Below are 16,620 nucleotides of genomic sequence, written 5' to 3' on the forward strand. Positions count from 1 at the left end.
GAAGTTAAACGACAAAAGGAAAGGCGATGGGGAGAAAGGTGACCTGGGGAAGGGGTGAGTTTAAGCAATCTCCTTATCAAAATGGGGGTGATTTCAACAGGATTGAAAGCAGAGCAGAAAGGGCCAGCAGAGAAAGAGAAAGAGGAGAGAGAAGACGTAAGAGAGGAGGAGAACGACTGCCAGGGCCCGGCCCCAGGAGTAGGAGGGTATTACATCAAGAACATCAACCAGCAGGTCAGCACCGGCTCCTGGGAGAGAAGGGGAAAGGAAACAAGGGGAAGATGAAAATACGCAGAAATTATAATGGCAAGAAAGGATGTTGAGGAAGCTCTTGTCATGGAGTCATGGGGTCTTTGCTGGAAAATGGAGGAAAGGGGGAGACATTTGCTGTGATTTGAGTGAGACATGAACAGCTGGAAAGTGCCGTTGGCCACCAACTGTTCATTCACACTGCAAACATTTACGGAGGGCCTTCCAGGCACCAAAAACTGTGCATTTACACATGGGCATAAGTGAAGTCAGCAGGCATTTCTTACTATAGGCAAATACTCTGGGTAAAAGAGAAACAGGTTGATTTTATCACTCTCACATCTAGAAAAAGACCATAAGCAGTAACAGGTGATAATTACACATCCTTTGAAGCTTATGTATGTGCTAATGGATGAGATCTCACTATTACAGGAGCCCAAATCCATTCCTCAGAAGGAAATATATGGTGTTAGTTCATTTATTCCACAGATACTGCATGCCTGAACATCAGACAAATGAGCTCTGAAGAGGCAAGCCATGGTTCCTGTCCTCCAGAAGGTCACCATCAGATGGGATGTCCTGAAAGCTTCTGCTCATTCCAACATTTTGGCACATTTGAGTGCTCAGAACATTAACTGAACCAAGCCTCACAATCTTTATGCTTCATTAGGAGGTAAGTAAGACTGGCTACCTGAACATTTTTAACAAATACTTTCCTGGATGCACCATGATTTTAGGGAATGGACTGGACCAGAAAGTTCCATGGCATGGTTTTTCAGTGCCATTAAACCCCAAGACGAACTCTCTTCACCGCAGCTTTTAAAATTATAAATTAAATGTGTCACTTCCCTGCACATAACGCTACATATGTACTTTCAACTACAGTCACAATAGAAGCTATCCTCCTTACCCCTTCCCCTTCATGACTTGTTCCCTGTCACCTCCTGTACCATCCTTGTGTGTCTGTGTGTGTGCATGTGTGTGTGTAATTTTTTTTATAATGTTTAAAAACATTTTTAAGCTAGTAAAGAGCATCTCACTTCACCTTCCTGGTCCAAGCAAGCACCATACAAAACCAAGCCTTTATTCCTTTATTCCTACCATGTACATTTAAGCATTCAGTACGTACTAAATATCACAGGGGGGAAAAGGGTTAAAAGGGGGGAAGATCATGCTTTACACTCACACTGACACATTTATTTCCCTAATTCTCTTGATGAGACAGTTTAATAATTTAAAAAAATAATAGCATGTATCAATATTGCAAAAATATGATTAATGACTTTTTTGAGATGAAAGTATCATCATCCTGATTATTAGGTAAAGAAAAGCCTATTAACTAACTTTCAAGTAGGGTAATTTACTCCATTAAAATCAGCTACGATGTTTCAAGATTTAATGTATTGTTCAAATTCATGTATGCAAACAAACTCATTAAAATTCAGGTGACCTCACTCAGAAACTCACTGCACTTAAAATTCAGGGCCCTAACAGAGGACATTGAGCTGGAATATTTAAATTGAAACATTTGTCCTTTCTAGACAGGGCATTCAACACTGATTTTGTTTTTGTTTTTGTTTTCACCAGAAGGAGGAATTCAAGATGCCTGAGAGTTTGCAGCAGCTAAAAGGTTCTGAAGAACTTGCTGCTTATATCATACTGACATCCTGCACCCAAGGTCAAGGGCTGTGTTGGACACCTCCTTACACCAGCTGAGGCCAAGGACAATCACCTTCACTTTGGAAATGAGTTTAAAGAAATACTTCTCACTCTAGCTTAGTAAAATGCATGTAGTCCTAAACTTTAAGGACTAATTTTCCAGAAAACTAAAGCGCACCCCATTAAGCAACCAAAATGTCCCCGTTCATATTTTTTATGGAACTTGTTCTAGCAGGTGCTTCTTATTACCTGGAGAAAAACCAAACCCTCACCACCTACTGACCCTGGCTGTGTGCGAGGCCCTATGCTAAATGCTTCCCCTACAGTACTTCATTAAACTGCCTCACGCCAATTCTCTGCAGAAGAGGGGACAGGGACCAAGGAGGTTTAAAGGATGTGATGATGTCACCCAGCTGGTAAGGAGTAGCGCCACAGTGCACCTTGCACCACATCACCTCCTTAAAGATAGCTGATCTTTTTTTTGTTTCATTTTTAATATTTCTGAGTCACTGTTGGGGCAGAAAGGCATAGTGGTTAAAAACATAGACTCTGGAACCAGACTGCCTGGATTCATATTGGGTCTGGTTCCACCACTTACCAGCTGTGTGACACTAAGATGTTATTCAACCACTCTGTGCATCAATTACCTCATTTGGAAAAAGTGGAAATAATAACAGAATGTACCTGAGAGGTTGTTGTGAGAATTAAATGGGTCAATCCATGAAAAATGTTAATTCATGTAAAATGCCTAGAACTGTACCTGATATATAGTAAACACCAGGTAAACTGTAAAAGCTCTTATCATTAAAAGCAAGTGTTAGAACAATGAAGCCCCACAGATCACAAAGGTTCTCTTAGCGAACCCACCCTCAGGGAACCAAGACTAAGTTCACCCACACCCAGTCACACACAGACACACCTTTTTGTGTATCTCCCATGCGCCAAAGACATTATGCACACAACAATGCATTTCATTCTCAAAATAAAACATAACAAAATTCCTGCAAGAGAGTCAGTACCCTTCCTTTGTCAATAAGGAAAATGGTTAAATAATTTGCCCAAGGCTCGCAAGTAGGAAGCAGCAGCATCAGGATTGGAATTTGAGAGTTTCTGTCTCAAAAGCCCAAGTTCTTTTATCTACACAATGTTATCTTCAGTTCTTACGTCTACGTTTCCCATTGTGTTGGTGAGTCCACTGCTATCAATTAGGATCGGAGTTTTGGAAGGGACTTTTGAGTGTATCTAGCACAACAGTCCCTGTTTGCTTATGAAGAAAAATGGAAGCCTGGGAGGCTCGCTACTGGCTTGCCCAAAGTCACATAATGAATGCCACCGCCACGGTGCCACGCTGCCGCTTTTTTCCTCTTGGATGCCGGTGGCCTGTCTCTAGGAGGCCCCCAGCCCTGCTCCAACGACCACTGTATAAATCAAGAATGCAAAGGCTAAGTTTGGACCCAGGGGCTCCCCAGTGAGGCAAGTTCATTAGCAAATGGACTTTGTTATATCCAGTTTCGCTGCCTGGACCTTTCCGCTTTCTGGCTCACAGCAGCGTTCTGGAGACTCAGGGTTAGCAAACAAATCAGGTGTCAGTCTGGTCTACAATGTCACTGTGAATCCGAGGAAAACTGCCGAATGAGGCTTTACAAACAAAACCCAGAGTAGAGACAATTTCACCCTGGAAGAAAGGAAAGGACAGGCTAACGAGAAGTTTTATTTGTCAAAGGAAGGAAGCTCACAATTAAAGCGGCTGTTCCTAGCACACTACAGTCTATCTGAGGCCAACAGCATAGTACAAGCATAACAAACCATTGGCCCCATGCGGAGAAGCAATGCTGAGATTTCTGACATAATTAGTTCCCTTTCCACAAAAGAGCTGGATTCACAATTAAACTCTGTCTCCTCCTGCCCCCGTTCTGCTGTGTATATATTTGATTTTTTCCTGAGGGACTGGGTTAGAGACCAGGAGACAACCTGAAACCACAGTTCACTGACGTCCCAGGCCAACAGGCAACACGATGCATGTTTGTATTAGCTGTTACTGGGCCTTGTCCAGGGAGAGGCTGATTTCACCCTTCCACTCAACACACTTCTCAAGGGTTTGCTGGTCAGTTTACACCGTTCTTACAGACCACTGGAAGTGACCGCTAAGGCAGGCTAAGTGCCAGGGCACTGAGTCCCACGGAAAACTTCAGGGCCCATTCTGAGAGGAGCAGGTTGCTGTGGGCAGACTACAGTCCAGAACTGAAGTTCAAGACTCAAGTCTTGGCTCCTGCACCTACCTGCCTGATTGACCAAGAGTCTATGCCCCTCTCAGAACCTTAGCTTCCTTGCCTAGAACAGGAAGACAATCTCTGTCCATGGACATGATTACTGAGGAGTTTAAACAGAGACGTAAGTGAAAGTACTCTGTAAACAGTAAAGGTCCAAGCGAAGCGAAGGGGTGGCTGAGGAAGTCTGCTTATCTCCTAACTGGTTTCTGTGTGCAAAATCCCCAGGGACTCCCCACTGCTCTCAGGATATAAGTCCAGACTCCTGAACAGGTGTAAAGTCCCTTCTCAATCTGCCCTCTAATTACCCTTCAACTTGACCTCTTGCCACATGCCCCATCACTTGAGGAGTTCCTCCAGGGGCTGTGACTCCCACACCTGCAGGGGACAGCCTCCCCTCCTGACACTCCACATTCTACCCAACTAACCCGTCCTGGGGGCCTGATTTTAACTTCCACGTCATTCCCTCCTAGACGCCCTCCTCTACCTCTCCTCTATGCTTTCCTAACATCTTCCATTAATCCCTTTGAAGCCCTTTTCATCATTGTGTTCAAACTGCCTGGATACTCGCTACTCTTTTCTCCTCTCAATATTTCATGGACTAAAAAACACTGTTCACTGAATGAGTGAATTTAGTGAAAATGACTCAGTGGCTGACACTAGTAGCCTACTAACAAATCACTACAGTTCCCAACCCCAGCCTCTCCTTTTTACTGATAAGAAAAGAAAGGCCAAAAAAAAAAGAGGAAAGAAAACAAAGGCCAGGAGAAGCTAAAAGACTTGCCCGAAAGCAAATGGCTAATCACCCTAGTCTCCTAGTTCAATCTCTGACTTTTCTCCCACAAAATACTTACTATGTCCAGGTTTTATGCTATACCATCAATGTCTTTCCATAACAAGAGAATTGAAGGTAGAGGAGTTATAAGAGAAAAGAGACTTGAAATCAGAAAACTACTGCTCAAGGCCAGGCTCTGTGTGACCTTGCCTCTGGGTCTCAGGCCCCCCAACTGTCAAACAGAAATTTAACATCAGCATACCTAAGAAGCAAAAGGCTTCCTATTATTTTAGTTAATTTTTCACCTACTTCACCATGTTTCATGTGACAAAAATGAGGTAATCTGAAAATACTTTATACATCTCAAAGAAATATTTTTACAGCTTTCAGGTACAGTTATCCCTTGGTACCTGTGGGGGACTGGTGCTAGGACACCCCCGCCCCGAAGAGTATGCATACCAAAATCTGCAGATGCTCAAGTCCCTTATATAAAATGGCACAGTATTTGGCATATAACCTATGCATATCCTCCCATATACTTTAAATCATCTCTGTATTACTTACAATACTTAATACAATGTAAATGCTATGTAAATAGATGCTGGCGTGTGGCAAATGCAAGTTTTGCTTTTAAGAACTTCCTGGAGTTTTTTTTCCTATTTTCAATCCAAGTTTGGTTCAATCCTCAGATGTAGAATCTGTGGATGTGGAACCCACAGATACAAAGGGCTGACTATAGTTATTTTTCTGGTGACATTTAGCTTTATTGTTTAAACCAAGACATTTCTAAGGACAGGATTCAAAACCATTAAGCAGTCTCTTTGGTACTATAAAAAGTTTAATCAAATTACAAGATCAACATAGGCTCTGCTTGAATTAACTAATGCTACTTCTTCTTCCTTCTGTTTTCATGTCATCAAAACGCTAGTGTCTACCTGCAAAAAGAAACCTCCCCACAATCATTAACTGAAAAAGGACAAACCCTTTTTTTCTTTACAGACACTACTTGATTTCATAGACTCACAGAATGCTGCAGCCAGAAGAGACTGAAGACCATCGAAGCCGGAACTTGCCTTTCACGATGAGAAAACAGGCCTGGCCTAATGCCCTTAGGAAGGACTTGTGCCATCACTGATTGGAAACGTGCAACAATTGTTTTTCAGAGTACTATATACTTTATTTTGCAATAACAAGGAGACAACCTGACCAAAAAAATATGGTAAATCATATAAAGAGATTCCAACAGAAAATAAAATACAATGGTGTTTATCGAAGTTGAAGGCTGAAGGGCCAAGACAGAGACACACCTCTGATGATATTTATACATACATGTTTTAAAATTTAACTCTTATGGAATTTTGTGGATGTGAAAGAAATTATTTTGCTTGTTTTGTTAATTTTTCATGCTTCTACAAGACTGGAAAATTTCAAAACAATAGTAAGTAGACAAAATAGGAAATGCACTCACTCAAATTATTTTGTTCATGGACAACATCCTAATCTGTTCATTGCTGGTTATGACTGAGACATGGTTATGACGATTTTTTATTATTTAGTTTTAAACAATGTAAGAAAGCAATGCAGTCAAAAGTCACCATATCTTAGGCAGAAGTTTCTAACTCCTCACCCAACAGTTTACTCCAACTGTTAACAAAAGCAAAAGAGACTGAACAAGTAGTCAAAGAAACTGATACAGGAGGAGGGTGGAATGCTGTTTTCATTGTTCTCTTCCCAATCCAATCCCCTCTCCCCAAACCCTGATAGGGGTGAGGTGTTAATGGAGAGTGAAATGAGAAAGTGGTCTGAATCATTCCAAAAATGGAACAGTTAACTCTCAATAAAGAATTGTTTTCCATGCCATCTCAAGATTTTATTCAGAGACCTTAAGAAAAAAAATTCCTTGTTGAAAAACATAAACAGCTATCCCATCCAAATTCATAAGCAACAAATTACGGTAGGGTTAGTCACTGACATCTCACAATGCAAACTATTTTTTTCGTAATGGATTTCGTGTATGAGATTTGCATGAGATTAAACTATTTTGCGATACCTATTCCAGCTAAACAAATATTGCATACAGTCATAAGAAATGAACTCTTATAATTCAACTTTTAAGTAGACCACCCTATATTTCAGGTCAAAAGTTGATCATACATTTTAGAGACTGTTCTTCTACTTTATACATCAGGAAAATATCTATGAATTATTAAACGAATTACTGCCAAGTTCTTCCCTCAAAAATTACGACATGATGTGGGGAAGTCACGCCAGTCCCAACTTTGCCAGCAGGAAGCCGTGAAACACGACATACTGCTTGACGACTTTGTGGTTGGTTTTTATCATGATGAGGTGGGATTCCATACCTAACCGAGCTTCTGCTAAGTGCTCTGAAATCTGCAATGCCTCATGGGACTGCAAGCAGCACTGTCATCCAGCCTGTCTTAGTGACAGCAAACCTAATCTGATGAACATGAGGACATGCAGAGCTTTCGCACTTTCTCCTGGGAGCCAAGAATTAAAATTCTGGGCTGAGGAAGATGAGAGCTCCTTGGAAAATGTCCAAAGTTTCAGCAACAGGTAAATACCAAAGTGCCTAATTAAATTGATGCTGAATGCTACAGGCAAGACAGCAAGAAAATACTTTGTCACAGTGCTGCAAGAACTGGTTCCAAGTTGTTTCCATCACTTTATGTGGCTTCCCTAAGGAAGTCCTAAGTAACTAAGTAACTTTAAAAAAAAAGCAGTGCAGACATTTCTTCCTCTAAGGACAATCAGGCACCTACTTCCTTTAAGGTTCTTAATAATTCAACGCAAAATAAGGAAAATCCCAAAAGTCAAAACTGAACACAGGAAAAGGACACATCTCCAGACACAATGTATCCAATAAGGACTTCCCTGGTGGCTCAGTGGTTAAGAATACACCTGCCAGTGCAGGGGACACTGGTCCGGGAAGATCCCACATGCTGCAGAGCAACTAAGCCCGTGCACCACAACTACTGAGCCTGTGCTCTACAGCCCACGCTCTAGAGCCCACGAGCCACAACTACTGAGCTCGTGTGCCACAACTACTGAAGCCCGCATGCCTAGAGCTGGTGCTCCGCAACAAGAGAAGCCACCCCAATAAGAAGCCCATGCACCACAACAAAGACCCAATGCAGCCCAAAATAAATAAATTTATTTAAAAAAAACATATATATATATATATATATATGTAATAGTCATTGACAGATAATGTTTTAATACTGAAATTTAACCATGACACACTGGACAGCAGATACTACATATTCACTTTAGAAAACAGGCAGCAGGGACTTCCCTGGTGGTCCAGTGGTAAAGAATCTGCCTTCCAACGCAGGGGACACGGGTTCGATCCCTGGTCAGGGAACTAAGATCCCACATGTTGCAGGGCAACTAAGCCCGTGCACCACAACTAGAGAGAAGCCAGAGCACTGCAACAAAAGATCCTGCATGCCTCGTGAAAGATCCCGCATGCCTCAACGAAGATCCCGTGTGCCGCGACTGAGACTGACACAGCCAAAAAAAAGAAAGAAAAGAAAGAAAAGAAAAAGAAAATAGATAGCAAATATGTAGGATGTTGCCATCCACTCTCTCCGTCCATTGCCCATGGCCCACATCAGGAATCTTTCACAGCCCTCGGTCTTGCTGAGCTCAGACAGGACCTCAGAACTCTATACAACACAGCATGCTGGGAGGCAGCTACCAACCCATCAGCATCGACATTCATGCTGAAGCCCATTTCATCCCAGCTTTGCATAGTCCTCAACCCGCTATACCAAAATACTGAAACAGATCTTCAGAGAAAGCCACTACATGATAGTTTCAAGACTACCCAAAAACCTTCATTTAAGTCATAAAAACGTATTTTTCCATATTATGTAATTTCTAAAGGATAATAAGAGCAGAAAACATAACTGCAAACATTAGTTTTACTCTAGACACTATGCTGTTTCACTGAGATACACAAGCGGTTCTATATAATAAATGTTTATATTCATCTTTTTAAAAATAGAATTTGGCTTTATTCAACCCAAACGCCCAGCCCAATTCCAAACCACTCACTACCCTGTCACTCAAACAGTGCTGGGCAGAACACAGACACAAACATAGCTCCATCTGCTAATTAAAACCGGGCATGAAACTGTTAATAGGCATCTGTTGCATTGTTTGAAGCTAATGAGCAAAGACAAAGCTGAAATGGCTCTTCTAAAGCAAACCCAGTGATTTCACTCATTTTCTATTTGGTATTTATGTTAGTGGGGGGTTGGAAGCAGGGTGTTAAACAGTTTATTATGGAGACCGAAAGACAAGTGAAGTATCTTTCAGAGTCTAAAATATCCCTTTAAAACTGATTATAGAAAGACAGCATTTTACAGTGGGGGAAATACCATTCTTGTATTAAGAATTCAAATTAAGCACTTTTAATCTTGCCTCAGACATCGTCTAGTTATCTAGAATATTATGAAAGATAACAACTAAAATTTAAGCAATGCTTTATAGCTCATATAGTGCTTTCATAATTCATTCATCCAATTGATTGGCCTTGGAGACTTAAAAGGTGAATAAGATTTGATTCCTGCCCTAGGGAACTCACATCAACGCTGAAAAGTTGGTATAGTATTAGTATACTCTAGTACAGATAAAGGAACGAAGGCCCTAGAAGGACAACTGACTCACTAAAGGCCAGAGATGAAGGAACGGCAGATGTCAGGACATGAACCCTGATCTGACCCCAGACCTATTGCTCTTAATTGGCCATGCAATCTCCCTAACACCAAACATGAACCAAGCCGCTACATCGGCTACTTAAATTTCAGAAGATCCATATTATGTTATGTTCCACGATATTACTCACCAGCTAACAGTTACTTCCCCATTCCCCACTCCCACCCTCTTCTCATCCTGCTATGAAAACTCTTTCCTGCCGAATTTTCCCACGTAGTCATTCTAACACACACCAGAGTGCTGGTCTCCAGAACGGTCCTGTGTGCAGGCAGGCAGATCTGACCTAGAGCCAGCCATGTCCTCAGGCCATGTCGGCAGCTCCCTGGTCTCCCACTTCTGGTTCCATGGTTCCTTCCAGGTTCAGTTATCAGATTCCACTAAAATATCAACTGCTAAATTTTTCCTTGTCTTCAAAGACCAGACATTTTCCTCTAAGACAATATCCAAACCTATCTCTCTCCAGCTTTTCTTAGAGGATCCAAACAATCTTGGTGCTGTTGCCAAGAGAACCTCCTCCCTGGTTTGCTGCCATGCAGAACAGCTGGTGAAGCTCTTTGTTAAAGTATGCTTATTCTTAAGACACATCTAGGTCTGTCTCCAAGACTCAGTTTCCCACTCCCATCCTTGATTTGTGGAATGGCATTTTGCATTCGCTAGAACACTAACTGAGGAGATGAGTTTAACCCTTTATGATCAAGTATTAAAATCCTGAAACAGTGTTCTTTTCAAAGCTATCACCTAGATGGGAAGTCTATCGACAGCTTTGAAAGAAAGGGCCATGGGGCTCTCTCCCTTTCTCCTCTTAGCAGAAGTCCAGGTTCCCAAGCAGACTTTCTGCGGACCCCTCTGTCACCCACCGCCGGTCAGGGCAGTTCTTCATTCTGCATTGGGAGTCTGGAAGAAGACTCTCCCTTCCCTTCCTTTGCCCAGATGCTGAGAATTGGAAAAACAAAAGCAGATGTGTGGCCCAAAACTGCTCCAAAGAAAGATGAAAACAGCTTAGGTCCTCCTGCCACTGTGGACAGCGATGGGGAGAGTGATAACGCAGACAGTGTTCCTGTGCCCAGTTTCCAGAATTCCTTCAGCCAAGCTATTGAAGCAGCATTCACGAAACTGGACATGCCAGCTACTCCAGATCCCCTCTCTGAAGAGAAAGGAGGAAGAAAAGAAAAAACAGAAACAGAAGCTCCTGTCCAGCACCTCAGTCGTCCAGACCAAGTGACACTACTGGCCTGGCTACCTTCTCTATCCGGTTTTCTTTTTTCTGTGCTTTTGTTTTGCTGCTGTAATTTTTAAGTATTTGAACAGATTAGCTCTGGGGGGAGGGGGTTTCCACAATGTGAGGGGGAACCAAGAAAATTTTAAATACAGTGTATCTTCCAGCTTCCCGTCTTCACACCAAAATAAAATACTGACACTCACAAGAGGAAAAAAAAAACACAGTGACATTAAAATAAGGCTTTATGTACAAAATGTTCAATTTGAAGTTGCCTGTCCCTTACATATTTTTGTTTGAGAGGTTGAAACCATGGAAAACAACTATGAAAATTAAAATCTACTTGCACTACGTATCTGGATTATACTCAGCCAAATGTTGATATCATCTTGGATAAAAATGTAAATACGACAAAGTTTGTTTTTCAGTCAATCAGTCTTGATAAAAACTTTGAATTGCTACCAACCAAAAACAGTTTTTAATTTTAAGCTGGGGTCAGCAAACTCTTTCTGTAAAGGAACAGTTAGTAAATATTTTTAAGCTTTGTGGGACATATATGGTGTCTGGTGTCTGTTGCATATTCTTTGTTTTGTGTTACTTTTTAATAACCCTTTAAAAATGTAAAAAACATTCTTCCCTTGTGGACTGCACAAAAACAGGCTGCAGGCCGCAGGCCACATTTGGCCTGTGGGCGATAGTTTGCCAACCCCTAAACGAAAGTAAGTGAATCCAAGAAAAAAATGTTAAGGAATAAAAATGTTAGGGAATAACATGTTAGGCACTAGGCTGCAACAATTATCAGCACACATTAATATGACGTCATTAGTTATTTTGCACATGGAAGGAATTTTAATGGCAGGATACTTTGATCTCTTAACGTGAAACTACAGACATAGAAAGGGCAAAGGACAGTTACAACGTGCCGAGTTAGCCCATATAAACTCCTATAGGACTCTGAGTTGTATTAGCATTTACTGTTTCCCTAAAGTGATACAGCTACTCCAAATGGGAACACCTTAACTTTCCTCACATAAAAGCAAACGTGCAAAATCGAATTCCTCCCTGGAAAAGATGGTGACTTGAATTTATGGTGGTGATCATACTGATCAGAAATAGCAGCAGCTCAGTCGTGAAAAGTGATCCAGACTTGAATCTGGGGTTTCACTAGAGGCTCTTCTACAATCAGCTGTGTGATCTTGACAGTATCAACCTAAGCTCAGTTTTCTTACTTATAAAACTGGGCCATGGGCATAAGGTAGATAATTTCTAAGACTCTGCTGTCAAACTATGACTATACTAAATAATAAAACCACTCAGGAAATACCCTAACAGGAAGAAGGGGGCAGGGCAGGGGAGAGACAGTTAAGGGAGGAAGCTTAGACTGTCCTGTTAGAGGACAGGGCTGGGTTTTCTCTTTCTGTTCTCCCAGCACCTTGTTCGGTACAGGTCATTCCAAGACATCGATATGACCCTCGCATCAATATTAAAATGTACCCACATCCCATAGGAAATATAATTCAGAGCTACTGTATTACCGTTTCCTAGTTGTCTTAATGCTACATTTTACATACATTTAATTAATCGTTATTAATGATCATGTAAGGGGCTTGGGGAGTTAATCAAAATTTTTTTTTTCAGTTCTTGAGTTTTTCGTTTGAACTGAAATGCTAGTTGGTTGTTGGTCCTAGACACTGGGCCTACAACTTCAAATGGATAAAACATCCCTACTCAAAAGTTAAATATTATCTGACTGATATACGAAAAGAGTCCCAACAGGTCAGTTGAAAAATCTGTACCCTCTACCACCCCCAAGAGCAGAAAGGAAATGAGGGGAGCTGGGACATCAGAGAAGATACCAGAACCTTAGATACATGAAAGAAGAAAGCATCTGTGCGACAACTGTTTCTGTAATCAAAATGACTGATTGCCTCCTTCCTTTCATGAATGCAGAACCCCTATCAAAACAGTGTCTAGAGGTGGCAGATGTCCTTTTTTAAAACTACTTAAATTTTAACGAAGCAAAATAAAGACTGTAAATGTACCTCCATGGGAAGAAACAGGCATCCATACATATCTCCCAACACACACACACACACACACACACACACACACACAAACCCCATGTATTAAGAAATGCCCATTAAGGAATGGACAATTCCTGGGACGTAGACCTTATCAAGTTTTGTCAGCAATGATGTGGCAGTCAGAAAAGCCCTGGAAACTTCTACACTGAGGTGCCTCAAGAAATAATTACGACTGGGAGGAGATGGACCACCAACTCTCCCCTCAGCAACCTCAGATCACCTGGAAACAGGGGTGATGGCTGGAGGGGGGTAGATATTGCTGCCAGAGATGTGGACGCTCCAAGCCTATGTTTGTGATCGGTGTGTGTGGAACTTTTCACTAGAATGATGTTAACATTCACCTTATTTTCCTAGCTTAACTTCAACTCCAAAGCATTAGGTTGTACGTATGTACAGTTTTTGTGCTGTTTGAAGGCAGTGGGCCACCACTTCCTGTCAGAGCTCTGGGGCTGAATGGGATTTCCCCTCCTCCATGTCAACTGAAGACAAAGCTCAGAGCCTCTCTTTACCACATCCACCCCACGGAAAATACAAAGGACAACATGACACGTGAGATTCACCCCATTTAACGTCTACCTCCAGTTCTAAGCTCTTTCAGGACACTTGTTTTCCTGCCTTAATAGCTGCAACCCTCCACAAAACGAAATTTCAATCATTAAAAAAAAAAAATTTAAAAATCCACGGAAGAAAGATTGTACTCCTTCAGAATGAAAGGTAACTTTTCAAAGCTGCTATTGTAAAAGGAAGCAGGCACCCTCACAGAAAAGGTGGGGCAAAAATTAAGACCAAAAAAGAGGAAACTAATAAAACTATTACAAACAAGCAAAAAAGGAGCTTAATGGAAACAGCATCAGTGAGATTCAGTCACTTTCGATGCAGGGGAATACTTCTGGGAGGGTCACTCATAGAACGGACAAAAGGCAACCCACTCGACTTGTTAGAAACCGTCCTTTACCATCTGGACTGCAGTGTGCATTCAACAATGAAAAAGGGTTATGGGGTTTTGAAATGAGTACCAGCATCAAAAATTAATGCCTTTTGGTTGCCGCAACAGCTCCAATCAAATCTCTTAGGAATATACTTGAGACATGACATTTAAAATCTGCTTCCTCCGAAGAGAAAAAGTCCCACTCAAGAATGACTGCCAAGAACTGGCAACTCAAACTTCCCTAAGCCCAGACTTCATAACACCCAGGAGGTTTCAGACCACTCAATCCATATGAAAGACGCCAGAACAAACAAACCATAGCCTTTCCTAGTGCTTGGCTGAAGAGTGCTCTACACCCCAATATTCTTCTTTTATAAATGATAAACTATCCTTAAAACATAACTCATTACCATAGCACTAGCCCCCTAATAATCCCAGCAATTCATGGCGAAATATGCTGTAAGAACCATTTGAAAGATGCTTAAGTGAGCCGCTATGAGAAGCCATGACATTATCCAGACAACCAAGAGCTAAGATTCTTAAGGGCCTTAATTAACAGCAGCTATTTAACAAGGGAAATGATGTTAAGATCACTTGTACAGGCAGCTTAAAACCAGCTCTGATTTGCTCTTCTTTAGGTTTACGTTTAGAGATCTTGTTACCTGACCAGAGTCTTCCAAAAGTAGGAAGGACAGCTCCCAGCCAAGACCAGAAAAATCAGAATCAATTGAAAGTAACTGAGGGGTATATTGCATGTTGTGATTCGTTTAGCAAGTAATAATTAAAACCAAAGGAAAATATACAGGGAGGCAGGCAGAATGTAAGATCAATTCCCCAGCTGAGGATTATTAAACCTTCAAGGCTAAGAACTTTAAAAATTGAGAAGTGCTGTGGCACAGGAGATAGTAAAGGAATGAACCACATTTTCCTGACCACACCATTCCCAAAGTCACCCATCCTCTTAACACCCCTTAACACTCACAGAACAATTTAATGCTCCATACACCGTATCTCATTATTAGTCACTTTTTGCTCTTTCTCCTGCACTTGATCCAAAGGGAGTCAAGAGAGAGGAAATGGTAACCAGTGCTCCCAGTTACTGGAGAAAGTCCTACTTTCCATTTCCTCTCCCTATCCCATCTTCTCTCTTCTCTGCTCAACCTCTCTACTGTATATTCTGCTTCCCTTTTTCCTTTCTATTTCACAGCCAGCTCTCCTTTACTTTCTCCACCAAGTATCCTCATTCCATCCTCTGGCTCCCTGAACTCATCTTCTACCTGCAATTTTCTTCTGCCCCCTCCCATGATACCTATGACCAGACTTCTTGTAGCCAGTGCCCCTCATCCCTTACCTCCTGATCACTCATTCCTCCGAACTCCTTCCGGATTCCCGGGTTCTCACTTCTCTTGTCCCTTGTGTCCTCTGTCCTTTACTTCACGGACCTCCCATTCCCATTCCCCCAACCCTTCATTTCCCCCTTCACATTTCCTTCCTCTTTCCTCTCTTTTAATCCATTTCACACCCACTATTCCCTTCTCTCTCTCCATGAGATTTCCTGTGTCCCCCCGACTCTGTCCCTCTAAGACCCCTCCCTGTCACACCCCCAACCCTCTCAACACCCCTAGTCCTTGTTCTTCTGGTTCCTCCTCCCCTTCCTTTGCCCCCAAGTTCCTCCTTTCAACCGCCCGCCCCCCCAGCCTCACGTCCCCACCGGCCCCCCCTCCCTCATGCCTTCACCCTCTCCCACTGCCCTCGCAGCCCTGCTGTCCCCGGGGTCCCTTCCCTGGGGCTCCCAAGCCCTCCCACCCCTCTCTCCCGGCCCCCTCGCACCCGCTCCCCATTTCTCACTCCCCGTCCCCGGCCGCGGCCCCTCCCTCACCGATGGTGGAGATGAAGGTGGTGTTGAAGGCGTCCTCGGAAAAGCGGAATAGGAGGCAGGTCTTGCCCACCCCCGAGTCGCCGATCAGCAGCAGCTTGAACAGATAATCATACGTCTTCGCCATCTTCTCGCTCCGGCCCTCTGACCGCGGAGCGAGAGGAGCGGCGGAGAGAGGCGGGGAGGGGGCCGCGGGCGAGGGGGCGTGCCCGCTGAGCCGCCGCCGCTCGCCCCGCCCCTCTCCCCGCCCCCTTCCTCAAAGAAGGCCTGCGCGCCCCGCCCCGCATGGCCAATCCGCGGAGGCTTCGTCATCACCGCCCGCGCCCCAGTGTTTGGTGGGGCTTGTAGTTCCTTTGAGGAGCTTCGGGCGTGCCCGGGGCAGGCTGTCCCCGCGGCCCCAAAGGATAAAAGAAGAGCCGCTCTGGGCTGGGTGATCGGGGGTTAGGCGTTTCCACTCGAGGTAGGCAGGGAGGGCCGGTTTCCAACTCTGCGTTTCCTACCACCGGAACTTAACTTCGTCGTTTCTTTGTGTGCTGGTGCCTTTCAAATCCAGGACCTCGGAATCTGAGTCCAGCCGATCCCGCATCTCTTCCACCGCGACCCGCAGCTGAGATGCTTTCTTTCCTTCTCGCTGCCCTGGCGCAGGCTGTGGATTATCTGCAGAGTGCCTTACCTGGCTTCTCCTCCAGCTGCTGCCCAGCACCACGTCTGAGCCCCCTCCCGCAGCCCGTCAGTTACGGAGCTCGAAAAGAATGATTGCGGTTCTCACTTGAACCCCACTCCTGTTCTCTTCTTCACGCCTCCAGAGCAGAGCGAAATACAG

General features: G+C 43.3%; 1 protein-coding gene across 1 annotated transcript in view; it reads right to left on the minus strand.

The window, feature by feature from the left end:
• RAB8B (RAB8B, member RAS oncogene family) overlaps positions 1-16,038 on the minus strand; it is a 66,953-nt gene extending 50,915 nt beyond the window's left edge. The window contains exon 1 of the mRNA XM_079913269.1: positions 15,801-16,038. Coding sequence (XP_079769395.1) covers positions 15,801-15,924 — 124 coding nt within the window. The 5' untranslated portion in view covers positions 15,925-16,038. The remainder of the gene's footprint in view (positions 1-15,800) is intronic.
• Between the last annotated feature and the right edge of the window lie 582 nt (positions 16,039-16,620).

The sequence above is a fragment of the Stenella coeruleoalba genome (genome assembly GCF_951394435.1).
Source record: "Stenella coeruleoalba genome assembly, chromosome: 2".
Classification (NCBI taxonomy): Eukaryota; Metazoa; Chordata; class Mammalia; order Artiodactyla; family Delphinidae; genus Stenella; species Stenella coeruleoalba.